The 20,666-nt window shown below is 48.9% G+C and overlaps 1 protein-coding gene across 2 annotated transcripts in view; it reads left to right on the forward strand.

The window, feature by feature from the left end:
• The window catches only part of NRTN (neurturin), an 82,981-nt gene extending 66,378 nt beyond the window's left edge, over window positions 1-16,603 (forward strand). Inside the window, exons 2-3 of one of the 2 annotated variants that reach the window (XM_035121087.2) lie at window positions 6,651-6,888; window positions 13,745-16,603. In XM_035121087.2, coding sequence (XP_034976978.1) covers window positions 6,678-6,888; window positions 13,745-14,193 — 660 coding nt within the window. In that variant the 5' untranslated portion in view covers window positions 6,651-6,677 and the 3' untranslated portion in view covers window positions 14,194-16,603. Of the gene's footprint in view, window positions 1-6,179; window positions 6,889-13,744 lie in introns of those variants that run through there. The other variant, XM_060275363.1, reaches the window with a different exon arrangement.
• The last annotated feature ends 4,063 nt before the right edge of the window (window positions 16,604-20,666 follow it).

Raw genomic sequence — 20,666 nt, forward strand, 5'->3', positions numbered from 1 at the left:
CTGTCTGAGCCCTCTGTTGTCTCCGGGGAGTATTGGCCCCTCCCCCTTTCTCCATACCTTGGCCCCCACCATTGGAGAAGGAACTGTCAGTTTCTGGGTTCTATTTCCCAGTATTTACTTTTGTCTGAGCCCTCTGTTGTCCCCGGGGAGTGTTATCCCCTCCCCCCTGTATCACCATACATTGACTACTGCGCAAGCATCGTGAACATTTATATATATACAGATTATTTTTTTTAAAAAAATAAGAACATGAGAAGCAGAAGTTAGTATTGTTTAATTTTATTTTTGGGGTTGTCATTTATTTTGGTGGGTATTGTACCGGTATGATTTGGGTGTTGTGTGTTTTGTGGTTTGTTTGTTTGTTTGCTTTGGTTATTTGGATTTTTTAATTTTGGAGTACAGTAGTTGTTTTGAATGTAGGATGTGGTGTTGGTTTGGGGACTTATACTGGGGAGAGAAAGTGCATGGTTGTTGTTGTTGTTTTAAAGACACAGAGGCTGGCAATCAGTCATAGTATAAAGCCTAGGTTAAAAGGGGCACGACTGCCCTTACTTAAAATGGCCGCCATAGCCTCGCATGTGACACAGCACCCACTAAATTAAAAAGCAAAAACCCCTCGCTGTGCCCCCAAGTGTGTGTTAGGGGAAATGATAAACGACTGCCTAATGCTGCCAGGCATTCATTAATGCAGCCGCCGGGAGAGGCTTTGGGCTTTGGCATTGGAGGTGGAATGGCCGTTTTGGCGGTTGGCCTACTCAGTTTCCCCTGTCCCAACCCACCCACCCCCCTGCTTTGGCTGACTCAGGGTCCTCCCCCCCCATGGCTATGTGTTTCCCCCTCCCTTTGTTGTGCCTCATCCCTGTGCCCCCCCCCCCGTTGTGAAAGGCCCTATTCTGTTTGTTTTTCCCTGCTTGGCAATGCTGCGGCCTATTGAAAAAGTTGGGCCTTGTTGCTGCAAAACTGTTTTCAGTTGGTTGCTGTGGAATTTTGTGATGTCATCCGGCAGCGCAACTGCTGGAGTCTTCAGAGCTTCTGGTGGTGACGTCTAATTTGGGCGCCACTTTTTGTGTTTAATCATAATTTTAGGTGTGAAAGGTGTGGGTTTTTTGGGGGGGAAATTATGCCAGATCCCTCCTTGATGGGCATGGAACGTTGTGGCCAAATTTGTTACATTAAGGTTCAGCAGTTACGGAGAAAGGCTGTTTCATCTGCGTGTGCAATGCCTACATTTTTATATATGTAGAAGAGAACAAGAAGAACATACGTTTGGAGAAGATTGGAAAATGTTTATTGAATATATGGGGGGGGGAATTGTGCACACCTGAAAACATTGGCAACATTAAGATAAAGTCAACGGTGTTAACAAGTTTTGATGGATGCAATAATGTAGGCATGTCCAACAGGTAGATCACGATCTACTGGTGATCATGGGGGGTGTCCCAGGTAGATCGCGGTATGAAGTTTAGTGATCGCCTTTGGCCAACCCTCCCCCCTACAAAAACTCAACAACTTTAGCCACCCCTCCCAAAAGAAAAGCTCACAACTCCTGGCAATGACAATGGGTAGATCGCAGCCGGTCTTTTTATACTGTGAGTTGGACGTGCTGGAATACTGAATGGTTTAGTTTTTGTAAAATATGTAGCGATTTATGATATGCAAAATGAACCATGGGAAGGGAAGAAGGGGAGTCATTGATATTTTATAGGATGTTTAAATGAGTATTTTAAATGGTAAAACAGAAAATTTACTTAAAATTCCAGATGTTGCGGGACTACAGATCACATCATCCCTGAGACTTGGCCATCTTAATGCTTGGGGATGCTGGGATCTGGAATCCAACAACATCTGCCCCTCAATTCTGACATATTTGTTGTGTTGTTGTTGTTTAGTCGTTTAGTCGTGTCCGACTCTTCGTGACCCCATGGACCATAGCACGCCAGGCACTCCTGTCTTGCACTGATTCCCGCAGTTTGGTCAAACTCATGTTCGTAGCTTCGAGAACACTGTCCAACCATCTTGTCCTCTGTCATCCCCTTCTCCTAGTGCCCTCAATCTTTCCCAACATCAGGGTCTTTTCCAGGGAGTCTTCTCTTCTCATGAGGTGGCCAAAGTCTTGGAGCCTCAGCTTCATGATCTGTCCTTCCAGTGGTGGTGACGTCTAATTTGGGCACCACTTTTTGTGTTTAATCATTATTTTAGGTGTGAAAGGTGTTTTTTTGGGGGGGGGGGAAATATGCCAGATCCCTCCATGATGGGCATGGAACGTTGTGGCCAAATTTGTTACATTAAGGTTCAGCAGTTACGGAGAAAGGCTGTTTCATCTGTCCTTCCTTGTTGTGTTATTTACAACATTTCTACAATGCTCAATAGAAACCAATAAAGTATAATAGAAGTCCGTCAGTCGCTGATAAAACATAGAATCAAGTTGGAAGGGACTCTGAGGATCATCTCATCCAACTCCCTGCACTGCAGGAATGTAAAAAACAATAAAGGTAGAGGACCCCTGAATGGTTCAGTCCAGTCAAAGGCGACTATGGGGTTGTGGCGCTCATCTCGCTTTCAGGCTGAGGGAGCCGGCGTTTGTCCGCAGACAGCTTTCCGGGTCATGTGGCCAGCAGGACTAAACCGCTTCTGGCGCAACGGGACACTGTGATGGAAACCAGAGCACACGGAGACACTGTTTACCTTCCCACCGGAACGGTACCTATTACTTGCCCTGGCGTGCTTTCGAACTGCTAGGTTGGCAGGAGCTGGGACAGAGCAACTGGAGCTCGCCCCTAGCGGGGATTCGAACCGCTGACCTTCTGATTGGCAAGCCCAAGAGGCTCAGCGGTTTAGACCACAGTGCTCCCACCCTCCACATCCTGCAGGAATGTGCAGCTGTCCCATACGTGGATCGAACCTGCAACCCTGGCATTATCAGCACCATGCTCTAACCCAGTGTTTCCCAACCTTGTGCCTCCAGCTGTTTTCAGACTACAATTCCCATCATACCTGACCACTGGTCTTGCTAGCTAGGGATGATGGGAGTTGTAGTCCCAAAACATCTGGAGGCACAAGGTTGGGAAACACTGCTCTAACCAACGGAGCTATCCGGTGAGATAGCTCAGTTTAAGTAATTCCCAGAATTGCTAGGTGAAACGAACATGAATTAAGTTAGTTTGTGGCAGGAATGGTCAATGATTTCAGCTCCATCTTTGGGTCCATTCCCTCACATGCAGTTTTTGGCTCTCAAGCCCCTGAGGCTTAAATATCATCATTGGCTCTGGAAAATAAGCAAACCATTCACACAGACCCCTGTGCATGTGTTTTGACCTTTTCTTCGTCTCCTTAAATACATTTTAGACTTCAGCACAGCAGTTTGTGACATTTCCAATGATGGGTGGGGTGGAATTTCTGGGGATCAAAATGGTCAAAGGCCTGGAAATGATGCCTTATGAGGAACAGCTTAGGGAGCTGGGTATGTTTAGCCTGGAGAAGAGAAGGTTGTTGTTGTTGTTGTTTAGTCGTTTAGTCGTGTCCGACTCTTCGTGACCCCATGGACCAGAGCATGCCAGGCACTCCTGTCTTCCACTGCCTCCCGCAGTTTGGTCAAACTCATGTTCGTAGCTTCGAGAACACTGTCCAATCATCTCGTCCTCTGTCGTCCCCTTCTCCTAGTGCCCTCCATCTTTCCCAACATCAGGGTCTTTTCCAGGGAGTCTTCTCTTCTCATGAGGTGGCCAAAGTATTGGAGCCTCAGCTTCACGATCTGTCCTTCCAGTGAGCACTCAGGTTAAGAGAAGGTTAAGGGATGATATGATAGCCATGCTCAAATATATGAAAGGATGTCATATAGAGGAGGGAGAAAGGTTGTTTTCTGCTGCTCCAGAGAAGCGGACATGGAGCAATGGATTCAAACTACAAGAAAGAAGATTCCACCTAAACATTAGGAAGAACTTCCTGACAGTAAGAGCTGTTCGGCAGTGGAATTTGCTGCCAAGGAGTGTGGTGGAGTCTCCTTCTTAGGAGGTCTTTAAGCAGAGAGGCATATGTCAAGAATTCTTTGATGGTGTTTCCTGCTTGGCAGGGGGTTGGACTGGATGGCCCTTGTGGTCTCTTCCAGCTCTATGATTCTATGATTTTGGATGTGCTTGATCTGAACTTGGCAACTGAAGGGGAAGCAAACGTTATGTAGAGGGACGTATTTGAACTTTCTGGACATGTCAAACCTGAACAGGTTTGTGCTGAGAGTGAATTTTCCCATTCTTCATTTGCTGGGACTTCTGCTTGTTTCCAGTTTTGGGCGAGTGGCATTCTCACTGCTGTAATAACATACATAAATCAATTTCAATACAATTTAGGTAGTTCCATCCTATAATTCTCAACAGAAAAAGCTTCTGGTTGTTGTTTTTTTTACAAAGGTTATTTTGAACATCCTTTTCAATTCATTACATATCTCCCAGTAAGCTTTAATACAAGACCATCACATAGGATAAAAAGAACCTTATTTCTCTTTACATTTCCAACACTTGCTTGATTTAGATTTATACATTTTTGCCAGTTTACTCGGTGTTGGATACTAACAGGAAGAAGAAGTCCCAGCAAAAGAAGGATGGAAATTGCAGAAATGGCAAAACTCACCAGAAGAATAAGAAATCAAGATAAACTTTATATAAAAGAATGGAAATTGTTTATTGAATGTTGTTGTTGTTTAGTCGTTTAGTCGTGTCCGACTCTTCGTGACCCCATGGACCATAGCACACCAGGCACTCCTGTCTTCCACTGCCTCCCGCAGTTTGGTCAGACTCATGTTTGTAGATTCGAGAACACTGTCCAACCATCTCGTCCTCTTTTGTCTGCTTCTCCTTGTGTCATCCATCTTTCCCAACATCAGGGACTTTTCCAGGGAGTCTTCTCTTCTCTTGAGGTGGCCAAAATATTGGAGCCTCAGCTTCAGGATCTGCCCTTCCAGTGAGCACTTAGGGCTGATTTCCTTCAGAATGGATAGGTTTGATCTTCTTGCAGTCCATGGGACTCTCAAGAGTCTCCTCCAGCACCATAATTCAAAAGCAGCAATTCTTCAGCGACCAGCCTTCTTTATGGTCCAACTCTCACTTCCATACACCACGACTGGTAAAACCATATCTTTAACTATAGCTTTAAGTAGCTTTATTGAATATTTACAGATAAATTGCAAACAGATAAAAACACTGGCAGGATTATTGTAATAACCCGCAGTTTCATAAGAGTTTATATTTAAAGTAGATAATTAAAATGAGCAAATTAAATGAATTTGGATATGCAAAAGCTGTTATAAAAATAAATTTAGGGAACGGCAGAAAGAGAGGGAAGGTAGTTCAACCTTGAAATGTTAAAATGATTGTAAAATTAATGAAATGTATAAATTTGAAAAGTATGAATAAAAACTTTAAAAAAGAGCAAGAGTGAACTTTCCCAGCTCTGGGCGCCTTTAATAAGACCTTTCCCACAATAGCTGGCAGCCTTCATAAGCTACTTGGCAGGCTTGAGTCCCCAGCCATGAAGTGCTGGGGTAGGCAACCTAAGGCCCGGGGGGCCGGATCAGGCCCAATCGCCTTCTCAATCCGCCCCGCAGACAGTCCAGGAATCAGCATGTTTTTACATGAGTAGAATGTGTCATTTTATTTCAAATGCATCTCTGGGTTATTTGTGGGGCCTGCCTGGTGTTTTTACATGAGTAGAATATGTCATTTTATTTAAAATGCATCTCTGGGTTATTTGTTGGCCATAGGAATTCGTTCATCCCCCCCCCAAATATATAGTTCGGGGCCCCCACATGGTCTGAGGGACGGTGGACTGGCCCCCTGCTGGAAAAGGTTGCCGACCCCTGCCTTAGGACATCAGAAGAGCCTGCTGGATCCGGCCAATGTCCCATCTAGCCGAGCATCCTGTTCTCGCAGCGGTCAACCGGAGGCCCGTGGGAAACCAGGGAGCTGTCAGAGAGTCGACAAGCAGAGCCGGTCATTCGCAGATCAGAGAAAAAGAGCAAGACACTTGATCAGGCATAGGCAAACTCGGTCCTCCAGCTGTTTTGGGACTACAACTCCCATCATCCCTAGCTAACAGGACAAGTGGTCAGGGATGATGGGAGTTGTAGTCCCAAAACACCTGGAGGGCCGAGTTTGCCTATGCCAGCACTTGGCTGACTGTCTGTGGTTCTTTTAAAATGAGATTCAGAAGTAATGCAAAACACAAATGGGTGAGAAGATTAAAGACTGTGGAGGCAGGGCATAGCCACCCTGGCTAGTAGCCATGGATAGTCCTCTTCTCCATGAATTTGTCTAACCCTCCTTTAAAACCATCCAAGTCGGTGGCCATCACTCATGGGCTAGAGAGTTCCAGAGTTTGGCTATGGGCCCACCTGGGTGGGGAAGGTGGAAGAGGTGCAGAGAATGACCTTTCTAGTTTCTTCTGGAATGGCCAAATGTCCCGGGGAAGCCCCGGTCCCCAGGCTCCCTGATTGGTTGTAACCCACCCCGCCTTGACCAATGGATTGGGAGGGGAGGTGCATTTTTTTCGGAGGAGGAGAAGCCCCTCTTTCGAATGCTATAGCAGGGGGTCTGGGTGGGGCAGGGATACCAGGGCCCAGGCCGGTGTAATAAAGACTGTCGTTTTTGCCTGTTTTGCAGAGTTTCAATGTTCTGACTTGGTCTAAGATGAAGGTATGGAAGCTTGCAGCTATAGCCTCGATGCTCTTCAGTTCCATGTTGTCCGTTTTGGTTTGTAGAGACTTGTTCACCAGGAGCCAGGAGCACACCCTCTTCTCCTCGCCGCTGTTTTCGAGAAGCTCGCCGTCTTCCTCGCTTGCCGAAGGCCACAGGAGGCACCCAAGGGCTCTGGGACGCCGCGGGTCGCTGATCTCCCAGTGTAAGCTTGCGTGCTCAGCCCTTCCTTCTCCTGATGGGAAATGAGTAGGCTAGTTTGGGAGGGTGCGCTAGTGCCTATGAGATAGAGCTGGGTGTGAACCTAAGGTGGTCTCAAAGTGGCCCCACCCAGGCCTCTTTAAGTGGTTCCTCAAGGTTAGATTACTGCAATGCATTATACATAGGGCTTCCTCTGAAGACGGTTCGGAAACTTCAGCCAGCGCAGAATTCAGCGGCCAGGTTGCTCACCGGAACAAGACGGTTTGAGCATATTACCCCGATCCTGGTCCAGCTGCATTGGCTACCAATTGGTTTCCGGGCCCAATTCAACGTTTTGGTTCTGACCTATAAAGCCTTAAACCTACCTGGACCCTGAGATCATATTCTGAGGCCCTCCTTCGTGTGCCTCCTCCTTGAGAGGTCCGGAGGGTGGCAGCACAAGAACGGGGCCTTTTCTGCAGTGGCTCCCCAGGGAAGTTCACCTGGCACCTTCATTACACACATTTAGTCGCCAGGCAAAAACGTTCCTTTTTAACCAAAGCTTTGGTTTATCTGATTGACATCCTATGCCCTTTTAAAATGTGTGGTTTTTTGGGGGGGGGTCTCTATTGGGTTGTTGTTGTCATTTTTATTATGTATTTTGTGGTTTTATATCTTGATTTTATATTGAGACCCCCATGTATAGGGTGGTATATAAATTCCAATAATAATATAATAATAATAATATAAATAATAATAATAATAATAATAAGTGTCGACTTACGGAACTGCCTGCCACAATATGTGGCGACAGCTGATGGGAAGCCAGTCTACTGGCCACAATTGAGCCTCAAACTCAACAACTTAAGCAGCAATAGTTTAGAGGTTTCAAGTTTCCTGGAAGAAGAAGAAGAGTTTGGATTTGATATCCCGCTTTATCTCTACCCGAAGGAGTCTCAAAGCGGCTAACAATCTCCTTTCCCTTCCTCCCCCACAACAAACACTCTGTGAGGTGGGTGGGACTAAGAGACTTCAGAGAAGTGTGACTAGCCCAAGGTCACCCAGCAGCTGCATGTGGAGGAGCAGGGAAGCGAACCCGGTTCCCCAGATTACAAGTCTGCCACTCTTAACCACTACACCACACTGGCTCTCACATTGGAAGCATCTATCTACTGATGGCTGGAAACAGGTGCTAGGCTAGATGGACTCTTTCTGAAAGAGAGATTCACGGACAAGTTATCATCTGTGGCTGTTAGGTGTTATAGCTAAACAAACCTTCCATGTTCAGCTATGTCCTGCCTCCAGTGGTACCTCTACTTACGAATTTAATGCGTTCCGAACGCACATTCGTAAGTCGAAAAAATGTGTAAGTCGAATCCCATAGGAATGCATTGGGAGAAAAAATTCGTAAGTAGAAGCAACCCTATCTAAAAATTCGTAAGTAGAAAAAATCCTATCTAAACCGCATCCAAGATGGCGGACGGAGCTCCATTCGTAAGTAGAAACATTCGTAAGTAGAGTTATTCGTAAGTAGAGGTACCACTGTAGTGTATTGATCAAAGGGAGTAGGTCATAGCCCCACCTTGGTCAGACCCCACCTGGAGTACTGCGTCCAGTTCTGGTTCGCCACAATTTAAGAAGGATATTGACAAGCTGGAACATTCGCAGAGGAGGCCAAGGTTCTGGAAAACCAAGCCCTATGAGGAACGGTCGAGGGAGTTGAGGATGTTTGGCCTGAAAAAGAAGCGATGTGATAGCCGTCTCCCAAGGTCCAAAGTGCTGTTCTACGGAGGATGGAGCGAGCAAGTTTTCTCCTGCGTCGGACTCGAACCAATGGCTTCAAGTTACAAAAAAGGCGATTCCGACTGAAGTTTCTGACAGTAAGAGCTGTTTGACAATGGAACAGACCCCTGCAATGGGGGAATCTCAGCTAGAGCATCCATGACAGGTGGCCATCCAACCTCTGCTTTGAAACCTCCAAGGAAGGAGAGTCCACCACCTCTTGTGGGAATCTGTGCCGCTGTTGAACAGGGGATATTAGAGAAGTTCAGAATGGATAGAATTAGCAGCCACTCTTGATCATTATAAACTTGGGCTTCCAAGCAGCATATCCTGGTGTAAAATTCTCCCGAACAGAGATACTAAATCAACTAATCACACATGCACACAAAATTTATGTAATTGCACCCATGCACTCAAAATTTATGTAATTGCATCTGCAAATCCCCGCTTAGAAAACTGTACAGTATATGGTAGCATGAGATTTCCTGTGACAGCATACAATTAAAGCCAGACCCGTTCCTACCCAGCTGGGATGGGATGGGGAGATTAGATTAATTTGGGGACTGTTTGATGGGGAAATGGTTGCTTCTGAGATTGGTTACATTTGGCTCCCCACCCCCACTGAAAAAATGGATTTAATTGCATGTTTGTCTATGGATGAGAATTCTTTCAAAGGCCGTTGATTGGGGTGGATTTGTGTATACGATTAGATCAGGCTTTTTGCGGTTATCGGGTGCCTCCAAATTCCAGTTGCTGGGGAGCAAAGGAAAGAGGGCCACTTTGATGGGGGGCACTAGGCCAATTTCCATCAGAAGCACGATAGTAAGGCGAGATGGAGTTCTGGCAGCCCAGTTCTGGGTGCCTCCTTTTAAGAAGGGCATGGGCATGTGGGAGGAAGAAACCAAATTTCAGGCTGCAAGGCACTCCTGCTTAGGGATGGGTGAAAAGGGGATTGATCTAGCTCTATTCTAGGCATTTCGGGGCGCGGGTGGAGCTGTGGGTTAAACCATAGAGCTTGCCGATCAGAAGGTCGGCAGTTTGAATCCCCGCGACGGGGTGAGCTCCTGTTGCTCGGTCCCAGCTCCTGCCAACCTAGCAGTTCGAAAGCACGTCAAAGTGCAAGTAGATAAATAGGTACCACTCCGGCGGGAAGGTAAACGGCTTTTCCGTGTGCTGCTCTGGTTTGCCAGAAGCGGCTTAGTTATGCTGGCCACATGCTGTACGCCGGCTCCCTCGGTCAGTAAAGCGAGATGAGCGCCACAACCCCAGAGTCATCCACAACTGGACCCAATGGTCAGGGGTCCCTTTACCTTTACCTTTATTCTAGGCATTCCTGAAAGCTACTGAATGCACACACCGGGACACGAGTGAAGTGCTCCCCCCTCCATCCCCATCACCCTTCAGGAATTTTTATATGTGTTGGAAGCTGCCCAGAGTCACTGAGGCAACCCAGTCAGATGGGTGGGGAATAATAATAATAATAATAATAATAATAATAATAATAATAATAATACAGTTGTGCCTTAGATCCCGAACGCATTGCGGGTCGAATGTTTTGGCTCCTAAATGCCGCAAACCCAGAAGTGAGTGTTCCGGTTTGCGAACTACTTTTGGAACCCGAATGTCCGATGCGGCTTCCGATTGGCTGCATGAGCTTCAGGGGGCGGGGGTAGGGGAAAAAAAGGGAGGTCAAGGAGGGTCAGTTGGCGAGTGAGAAATGTCCCTATTTTTATCTGAGGAGTGTTGGAGGGTATGTAAGGAGGAGAAGGAAGCTGACAGGAGAGGGGCTGCTTGTAAGTAAGAAGGTGAGCAGGTGGGGGGGGGCTGGCTGGCTGAACTTGGAGGGGCAGTGCTAACTTTGCCTTCCCTAACGAGACCCCAACGAACAAACAGGACAACGCGCCAAGCAAGCAAACCCCGACTATTTCAAACTGAGCCTTCTGGGCCCATTCTCAAATTGGCGCCAGCGAATTACTGGCGGCGAATGGTCATTGGAATCAGATGCTTGCTACCCTCCCTGTTCTTTTGTTCTTTCCTCCCTGGGCTGGGAACGGAATAGAAGCCTCCAGCCGCTGGTTCCTTTAAAGGCCCTCGGAGGCTTCATGGAGGCTGTTAAATCCAGGTTGCGAGCGGAGGCCAAGCTCCCTTCGTGGAAAAACCCTGGATGCGCGGACCCCAAAAATAGGGGTCATCTTATACACGGGGTCATGTGATACACGGAAAAATACGGTATATTAATTCCCAAAAAGACTTTGTTATCTTCCATGACCACCACATATGATAAAAAGCACCCTCCTTTTATTTATACTTCCAACAAATACTTGAGCTTGTTCTATACCTTTTGGATAACTTAGTAGGAGTCAGATACCACCGGTATATCATTTTCATGCAATTTTCTTTCAGCGTACAACATGCTGTGAATTTCAAATCTGTTCTCCATAGCCTCTCCCAATCTGCCATTTGTATATAGTGGCGGACAGGAGAGTTTGAATGCAACGGAGAAATCGAATGCAACAGAAGCCATGTCAGAATACGGCCTGTGGCTGCTTTTTCTTCAGGATGCAAGTTTCAGCCATTTGGGTGGGTGAGGTGGCAGAAGGCCATGAAGTGGTTGCTTGGTGGGTACCCACCCCATGGGCAGTGAAATGGCGCTGGGATGGGTGCCAGTTCTCGGTGAGATTGTGCCCATTTCCGGCAAGATCTGGCCGAGATTGCATGACGTCTTTGCGGAGGGTGTGAGATCGTGCGTGATTTCGGTGAGATCTTGCCAGGAATCGTCGTGGTCTCCTGTTTCCTGTTTCACCTGAGCTGCAAAACAGGATGTGGATCTGTCCAGGTCTTCTTAGGCCCCTATGCCTGGGCAGGACGTCTGGAACACCTTCAGCATACACCCGGGAATCATGGACTCATAACTGGGCTTTATGAGCACCAAATCAGCAGTAAACAGCAGAAGCATTTGTAGAGGTTTCAAAACATTCCTAATTTATTTCTATTAACTACTGCATATTTACAGATCTGGCTTTGTGAGTGTTACAGCCTCTCACTTAGCCATCTTATCTACAGAAGATATTAAACTGCACACAGCACACTGCAGAGAGCAGAGTCAGGAATGAAAAACAACAAAGTAACAATTCCTAACTGTTCCCTCCCAACAGCAGATATCACCAGATTTTCAGAATGGGAGGGGTGAAAATGCTCACACCCACCCCATGGGCAGTGAAATGGCGCTGGGATGGGTGCCAGTTCTCGGTGAGATTGTGCCCATTTCCGTCAAGATCTGGCCGAGATCGCGTGACGTCTTTGCGGAGGGTGTGAGATCGTGCGTGATTTCGGTGAGATCTTGCCAGGAATCGTCGTGGTCTCCTGTTTCCTGTTTCACCTGAGCTGCAAAACAGGATGCGTTGCCCCTGCCATGCTCAGAGTAGCTCCACTGAAATCAATGGGTTCGAGTTCAGCTTTTCCCAAGCATGGCTTAGATGCAAAGCCATGGGTTCTCTGCCTGCTAGTACAGAGGCAACTGGAAATAGTAAATGGAAGAGTTTTAATGTTGCGAAACAGAAGAATCTAACACAGCATTTTCACAGCGTCCAGCTTGATCAACGGGTCAGGACGGTTTGAGCATATTGCACCGATCCTGACCCAACTGCGCTGGCTGCCAGTCAGTTTCTGGACCCAAGTACTGGTTTTGACCTATGAAGTCATAACCGGCACAGGACTACTTTCTCTCCAAATGAACCTACCCAGACCCTCACATCATTCCCTGGGTCCTTTCTTTGTGTGCTTCCTCCACAAGAGGTCTGGAGGGTGGCAATGTGAAAACGGGGCCTTTTCTGCAGTGGCTCCCTGCTTGTGGGATGCTCTCCCCAGGGAGGCTTGCCTGGCACCTTCATTACACACCTTTAGGCATCAGGTGTAAACAGTTCTCTTTGGCTAATTAAGCAATATATAGCATTTTAAATTGGTGTGTGTTTGATACTATGATATGTATTTTTATGTTTTTATATTGTAAACAAAACAAACAAAACAAACGTTTTTATATTGTAAACAACAACAAAAGCAATTCCCTGCTTAAAAACCTCCAGTGAAGGAGGAGTCCCCCATCTTCTGTCAAACAGCTCTTACTGTCATAACCGTCTTACCAATGTTGAGTCAGAATCTCCTTTCTCGTCACTTGAAGCCATGGGTTTGAGCCCTACCCTCCAGAGAGCCAGTGTGGTGTAGTGGTTGAGAGCGGTAGACTCCTAATCTGGGGAACCGGGTTCGCGTCTCCGCTCCTCCACATGCAGCTGCTGGATGACCTTAGTCACACTTCTCTGAAGTCTCTCAGCCCCACCCACCTCACAGAGTGTTTGTTGTGGCGGAGGAAGGGAAAGGAGCATGTTAGCCGCTTTGAGACTCCTTCGGGTAGTGATAAAGCGGGATATCAAATCCAAACTCCTCCTCTTCTTCTTCCAGAGCAGGAGGAAACAAGCTTGCCCCCACCTTCCATGTGAGAGCCCTGTAGATACTTGAAGATGGCTATCCTATCTCCTCTCCTCTTCTCCAGGATAACCATCCCCAGCTCCTTCAACCATCCCTCATAAGGCATGGCTTCTAGACCCTTGATAATCTTGGTCTTAATCCTCTGCACACCTTTCAGCTCATCAACATCCTTCCTCTCAGTCTCCTCTTTCTGAGGACAAACATCCCCAGCCCTAGTAAGCTTCCTGCTCCTCACGCCACATGCCCCACTTGCATACCTGCCAAGTTCCATCCGGAAAAATAAGGGATCGGCAGACCGGAAGTAGCGCTGCCGCCATTTTGGAGCTGGGTAGAGCAGCATCGGAAGTCGCTTCTGAGCATGCTCCGCCCAGTTCCAAAATGGCCGCCGCGCCAGAAATCGCTTCTGCGCATGTCCAGAGACTCCAGACATGCGCAGAAGGAGCCTCCCCCGGCCGGTAAGTAAACCGGGGGAAAACAAAAAAATCCGTTTTTCCAGCTGGGAATGGCTGGAAAAACGGGAATTTCCCGGGGAATACGGGAGACTTGGCAGCTATGCCCACTCAGCCAAAACTTTCTATCATTATTCTAATTTTCTGTCGTTTCTTTAAAATTTCCAGACAGCACGTTGTTCGAGAGCTACACGGAGGGAGAAATCCGCCACCTTATCTCCACGCTGATCGAGAGGTACAGCCAGTCCATGAACTCGGGGGGCCACGAACTGCCGCTCTTCGCCAAAGCCGGCAACCGGATGAAGCGCGCCAAGGCCCGCCACAAGCCCTGCTCCCTCAAGGAGCTGGAGGTGACTGTCAGCGAGCTAGGCCTCGGCTACAAGTCGGACGAGACTGTCCTCTTCCGCTATTGCAGCGGCACCTGCGACTCGGCTGTGCGCAACTACGACCTGTCCCTGAAGAACGTGAGGAGCATGCGGAAGATAAAGAAGGAGAAGGTGAGAGCCCGCCCGTGCTGCCGCCCCCTGTCGTATGACGACGACGTCTCCTTCTTGGACGCGGGGAACCGCTACTACACGGTGAACGAGGTGTCGGCCAAAGAGTGCGGCTGCGTGTGATGGAGCAAAGGAAGGAGGAGGAGGAGGGGGAGCCCGGCTGCGCACCCAGAAGTGCCCAGAGGCTGCTGGCGTGTGGGTGGTTGTCCAAAGGTGGAAGAGGACGCGAGGAGAAGACCGCCAGGGCATCCCCGCCTGGAGCAGCCAAGGAGACAACTGGATTTTAAGTCTACCTCAGGGCTGTCAATGGAGGCCAAGGGAAACCAGCGTCTGGTTGGGGGGCTCCTCAACGGGTGGGGGAGTCAGGGAGCCCCTGTGGCCTTGGCCTCTTGGTGCGGCAGCACAAGGAATCCTGTCAAAGGCCTCACCGGAACAGCCCGTCGCGCTGCCATGATGGAGAAGCCGGTGCACTCTCAACGCAGCCGGCTGGAGGAACGTCGTTCCAAGCTTCGCAGCGAATCAAAAACAAGAGAGAACTCTTGCTTGGTGGTCTTCTGCAGGGGCCACCGCGCCTTGGAGCAGCCCCATGGGCGATGCCCACTTTGCCCAAGCTGGAGATCTTTACAGGAATGGTTCCACGTGGGGCCCGGATGCCAGGGGCCGTTGCTGCCCATGCTGCGCCTTCTGAATCCTGCGGGCGAAGGAGGGTCAAGAGATTGAGGTGTGCTCCTCCTATACTACAGGAGTGCCACCGTGCCACCATCTTAAAGTACACACACAGTTATAACAGTGCTGTGTGAAATGTATGTTTGTATATATACATGTAGACATAGGTTTAAAGTATCAACAAATGTGTACAAAAAGGCTGCCATTCCTTTCCAGGAATTGCATCAAATTCTTAACGGAGTCGATTGGAATCGGCGTTGTCGGGGGCTTCTGAAATCGAAGAGCTCAAATGTTTCCACATTAAACATTGGAGGGACATTGGAGAAGACTACAGTTTGGTGGCAGAGTTTTGCAGGTTTCAATTCCTGGCACCTCCAGTTATGTCTGAAATCCTGGAGAGCCTCTGCCAGCCGGTTGGGCCAACATGGAGCTCTGTGGACCCGACTCAGTTTAAGGCGCCTGCACGGTTGTTTAAATCTGCTCAGAACCATGAGGACTAGGTGCTAAAATTAATTTTATGGGAAAGAGGCATAGTTGCATGCAGGCGGGCCAAAGTTCAATCTCTGGCATTTCGAGGTAATTCAGGGAAGGGCGCCCCTGCCTGTGGAGAACTGTTGATGGTTTAGTGTAGAGAGAATAATAGAATGGTTGAGTTGGAAGGGATCCCAGGGGTCATCTAGTCCAACCCCCTGCAATGCAGGAACCTCAACACGCAGTCCCCCCCATCCCGTTTGAAAGCACAGGAAAGGACCCTGTGCTAGCTGTTTTATTAGGACGCAATCCTCAGATCTTCCTACTCCTGAGAAATGGAGCAGGCCAGTGTTTCCCAAACTTGGCCCTCCAGCTGCTTTTGGACTACAACTCCCATCATCCCTAGCTAGCAGAACCAGTGGTCAGGTATGATGGGAACTGTAGTCCAAAAACAGCTGGAAAGAGACCCAAGTTTGGGAAATCCTGGACGAGGCAATGTGTGAGCTCCTAAAGCTCTGGCCAAGGTAACTTCCTAGTTGTCTCCAGACTGGTATACACTTTGTGAGGGACCATAATTTTGGAAGCAGAACGTCCTGAGTTCAAATCTCTGGAATTGCCTTCTTTCCAAAGGAATCAGCTTCCAGGTTCCATCTTTGCTTGAGAACTGCAGAAGCCACAGCCAATCAGAGGAGAGCAGCCTTCCCCAAACTGGTGCCCTCCAGATATCACAGAACTACAACTCCCATCTGTCCCCGCCAGCTTAGCCAGGGGTCTGGGATGATGGGCTTTGCAGTCCTGTAACATCTGGAGAAGGTTACAGTACACAATAACCCATTAGACCAGGCACCCCCAAACGGTGGCCCTCCAGATGTTTTGGGACTACAACTCCCATCATCCCTAGCTAACAGGACCAGTGGTCAGGGAGGATAGGAATTGTAGTCCAAAACATCTGGAGGGCCGAAGTTTGGGGATGCCTGCATTCGATGAATCAATGACCTGACTTGGCATTTAGGCAACTCTCTCTGTTCTGTCAAATAATGGAAATTGTGACAGTCAAAACAAGTTGCTGTGCTTCCCAAAGCGAGGCTGATGGCTTCTCTACGTAAGAAGGAACTAGATATTCAGGCGCAAGAGGCCTTTGCTTCTGACCAGTGAGGAGGGAGATAAATTTGATTCAGTTACCATTTAATGGCAAATTAACAACAACAACAACAACAACAACAACAACAACAACAACAACAACAACAGCTTATTATTTATACCCCACCCATCTGGCTGGGTTCCCCCAGCCATTCTAGGTGGCACCCAACAGAATATTAAAAACATGATAAAACATCAAACATTAAAAACTTCCCTAAACAGGGCTGCCTTCAGATGCCTTCTAAAAGTCAGATAGTTGTTTATTTCCTTGATATCTGATGGGAGGGTGTTCCACAGGGCGGGCGCCACCACCGAGAAGGCCCTCTGCCTGGTTCCCTGCAACCTCCCTTCTCGTAGGGAGGGAATCACCAGAAGGCCCTCAGAGCTGGATGATGGGGGTGGAGACGCTCCTTCTGGTATACTGGATTCACACGTCCCCGAAACAATATGGGAGCCAAGGCAGCTGTCCTTTGACATTTGCACTTTTCCGAATTTTGCAATGCAATTCTCCAGCCAAGTAAACTGAAAATGAATATACATATCCTAGGGTTAAATGTGCATACAAATGCATATGACGTACAAAAATCCATTACACGAGGTGCATATATTGGGGGTGGGGGAGCATCAAATTCGCAATCAAATGCTCATGAATTTTCATGAGGACTTTTCCCGAAGAAAAATTGCAAACTAATGCGGAAATGTGATGGAACCAAACATAAGATTGGGGGGGGGGGGGATGATCAGAAACCGGGACATAGATGCCCATCCATACTTCTGGCACAGCGGGAACCAAATTGGCAGGTGGGAGGAGCATAACCCTCTTGCACCCAAAACCTTTTCGTGAGAGTACTTCCCCCCCATTCTTTCTCTGGCTACATTCCCCTCCAGTGTTGTCTCAAAGACCAGATTCAAACCCAATAAGGGGGGGGGAGTGGCTGCAGGGAGAAGAGGGTTTGGGGGGCCAAGAGGCAGGAAACATAGCTGCCAAGTCTCCCGTTTTCCCCAGGAAATCCCCGTTTTTCCAGCTGTTCCTAGCTGAAAAAACGGATTTTTTTTGTTTTTCCCCGGTTTATTCTGGCGTGGCGGCCATTTTGGAACTGGGCGGAGCATGCTCAGAAGCGACTTTTGGTGCTGCTCTGCCCAGCTCCAAAATGGCTGCAGTGCAACTTCTGGCGCGGCGGCCATTTTGGAACTGGGCACAGCAGCATCAAAAGTCACTTCTGAGCATGCTCCGCCCAGTTCCAAAATGGCGGCAGCGCTACTTCCGGTCTGCTATTTCCGGCCCAGTCCCTTATTTCTCTGACAGCAACTTGGCAGGTATGGCAGGAAAACAGCTCCCCGTATCTGCGACACCTGCTAATTGCCCCCTCCAGCACCAGCTTGGATGGCTTTAAAAGAAGATAAGACAAAATCACGGGGGAAGGGGACTCTCAGTAGCTGCTAAGCATGGCGCTACCTCTGCAGCTGGAGGCTGCAACGCTTCGGGAAAGGGGCATAGCGTAGGGGAGAAGATCAGATCCCAAATTTGCAAAGCCGCCCGCGGAGGGTGGCATGAGAAGGATACAGCAGCCATGCACCCTTTGATCCCAGCCTCACCTTTGCTGGCAAGGCTGGGATTGAGCCACTTGCAGCAGCCCTAGACCAGGAGTCAAAATACCAAAAAAAGAGGCAACTCGTCGACCAATTCCAACGGGTGAAATGTATCTGTTTTTATCTTTATAAACTATAACGACATGCGAGACAGTGATCCAAGGTAATCATACTGTTTTGGTTTGGTAACCCCTGCTCACATATGTGTATGACCCCTGTTCCACAGATTGTATACAAACACTAAGTTAAAAAACTGAAGAAGACCAAACCAAAACAGTATGATTACCTTGGATCATAGCTGCCAAGTACCCTGTTTTCCCCGGGAAACCCCCGTTTTTACTTACCTTTTCCCGGTGGTCCCCCGTATCACTTCGTCTCCCGTTTTTCTCCGTTATTTTCTCCTGCCAGCGGCCATTTTTTTCTTTCTGATTTGCCCTTCTATGGGCACCAAAAATGGCCGGCGGCGGCTTCAAAGGTCGAATCTACGCATGTCCGGAAGTGCGTAGACGCGACTTCCGGTGTCGGCGGAGGCCATTTTTGGTGCCCATAGATGGGCGGAGCGACACCGGAAGTTGCATCTACGCACTTCCGGACATGCGCAGATGCGACTTTTGAAGCCGGCGGTGGTCATTTTTGGTGCCCATAGAAGGGCAAAGCGACACCGGAAGTTACGTCGATGCAACTTCCAGTGTCACACGGCTGCCGGTCCCGGATTCTGCAGTCCGGGACTTGGAAGGTAAGCCTTGGATCACTGTCTCGCATGTCGTTATAGTTTATAAAGATAAAAACAGATACATTTCACCCGTTGGAATTGGTCAACGTGTTGCCTCTTTTTTTGGTATTTTGACTCAAGTCTGCAACACGGGGGTTGTTTCATTAGCACTAGACCAGGAGTCAGCAACCTTTTTCAGCTGTGGGCTGCTCCACTGTCCCTCAGACCTTGTGGGGGGCCGGACTATAATTTGGGGGGAAATATGAATGAACTAGTGCCATTCAGCCCATTTAATAAATGGGCGCTAGAACATTCGGCCTTTTTCGGTGGCAGCGGCGCGTGGGGTTTTTTTATTCCTTGTCTAATTTATTGTTCCTCTCCCCTCCCTTTGATCCTTAATTTATCCCTAATTTTCTCCCCCACGTTCCCAAACCCCAAGCCAAAGTCCCCCCCCTTTTTTACCTTTACAGCCCGGGCTCGGCTGGGGTGTGTGGGGGGGTATTTCTTCCTTTACCCCCTCCAAAGATTGTGTTTGGAGTGCGGATCCCTCCCCACCCTGTTTTCGCGCGCTTTTTGCGCCTGCCGTTTGGTTCCTAATTTTTCCCCATCAATAGCGCTGCTGCTGCCAGGGCCCAGTGGCCGAATTCTGGCTCCTGGACGGCCCGGGCGGCTGCTCCGGGGTGTACGCCCAGTTTTTCGGGGGGTGGGGGTGGCTCCCGCTACTTTTGTTGGCCTCCGCGGCTGTTTTTCAGTTGCCTGCTGCGTCCGGGAGGGAGCTTTGCCGTCCGGGGGGCTTGCGCCTGCCCCAGTGCTTTCTGAGGGTCCTGCGGTTGGCGCTGAGCATTCGGTGGCCTCCCCGCGCCTTTACTGGCTGTTCCGGCCCAGCGGGGGTCTCCCGGTTGCTTGCGCTGTTTGGGCCTCAATTTCGGGCCTGTTAGTGAGGAGAAGCCGGGGCCTTGATTTTTTGGTCGTCCCGGCTTCCTCCTCAGGCCCTTGGGCACGTTGAGAGAGGGCCTGTCCTGCTTAGGGGCCTTGCTGCCTGCTCCTGCCTTCCACCTGGTGGCCTCTGTTTTAACTGCTTAGTGAGCCAGTGCAGGGCAGAGGGGTGGGGGGCGGGGTGAGGAGAGCGTGTGTGTGTGCACGTGCAGTCTCTGCGTCCAATCCCTGTGTCCCTGGGGCACATGCTCAGTAGCGCGGAAAACGGGACACAGGGAATCTGGATGCAGAGACACTTGCACTTTATTATATAGGATTCCTATGCCCCACAAAGAACCCAGAGATGCATTTTAAATAAAGGCACACATACCACTCATGTAAAAACACCAGGCAGGCCCCACAAATAACCCAGAGATGCATTTTAAATAGAAGGACACATTCTACTCATGTAAAAACACCAGGCAGGCCCCACAAATAACCCAGAGATGCATTTTAATTAAAAGGACACATTCTACTCATGTAAAAACATGCTGATTCCCAGACTGTCCGCGGGCTGGATTGAGAAGGCGATTGGGCCGCATCCAGCCCCCAGACCTTAGGTTGCCTACTCCTGCCCTAGACACTTGGGCCAGATTCATATGCAGGTCAGTGAGGAATTGTTGCTTGTGTGCAAGGCAGTGCCCCTCTCGTCACAAATGGGAACCATTGTTCTGCTTCATGGCGTGTGTTTTGCCCTAGTTGTCCGCCCTGGCTGGACGACGGGCAGCTGTCCTGATCCGTAGGGTTTGCTTGCATTCCACGTTCTTTGCTCATGCCTGCGAAGGGCAACAGAACTTTACGGCCAGTCCTTCTGTTTAGCATTTCCTTGGCCCGGGAAGGCGGCCAAGAAAGAGAGGGGTGGGGGGGAGAGAGAAATGCTCTTTCGGGAGATAAATGAAGTTGGCTTGGCCAAGGCAGAAGTCCGAGGGCTCATTTATCTCCTTCCAGAGTAAACAACGGTGACATTGCTGCTCTGAAAACCAGTTTGGAAATAAGAGAGTCCTTCCTCAAAGCTATGAGGTCCGTGAATTGCAGCCGAATC

The sequence above is a fragment of the Zootoca vivipara genome, chromosome 6, assembly GCF_963506605.1.
Source record: "Zootoca vivipara chromosome 6, rZooViv1.1, whole genome shotgun sequence".
Lineage (NCBI taxonomy): Eukaryota > Metazoa > Chordata > Lepidosauria > Squamata > Lacertidae > Zootoca > Zootoca vivipara.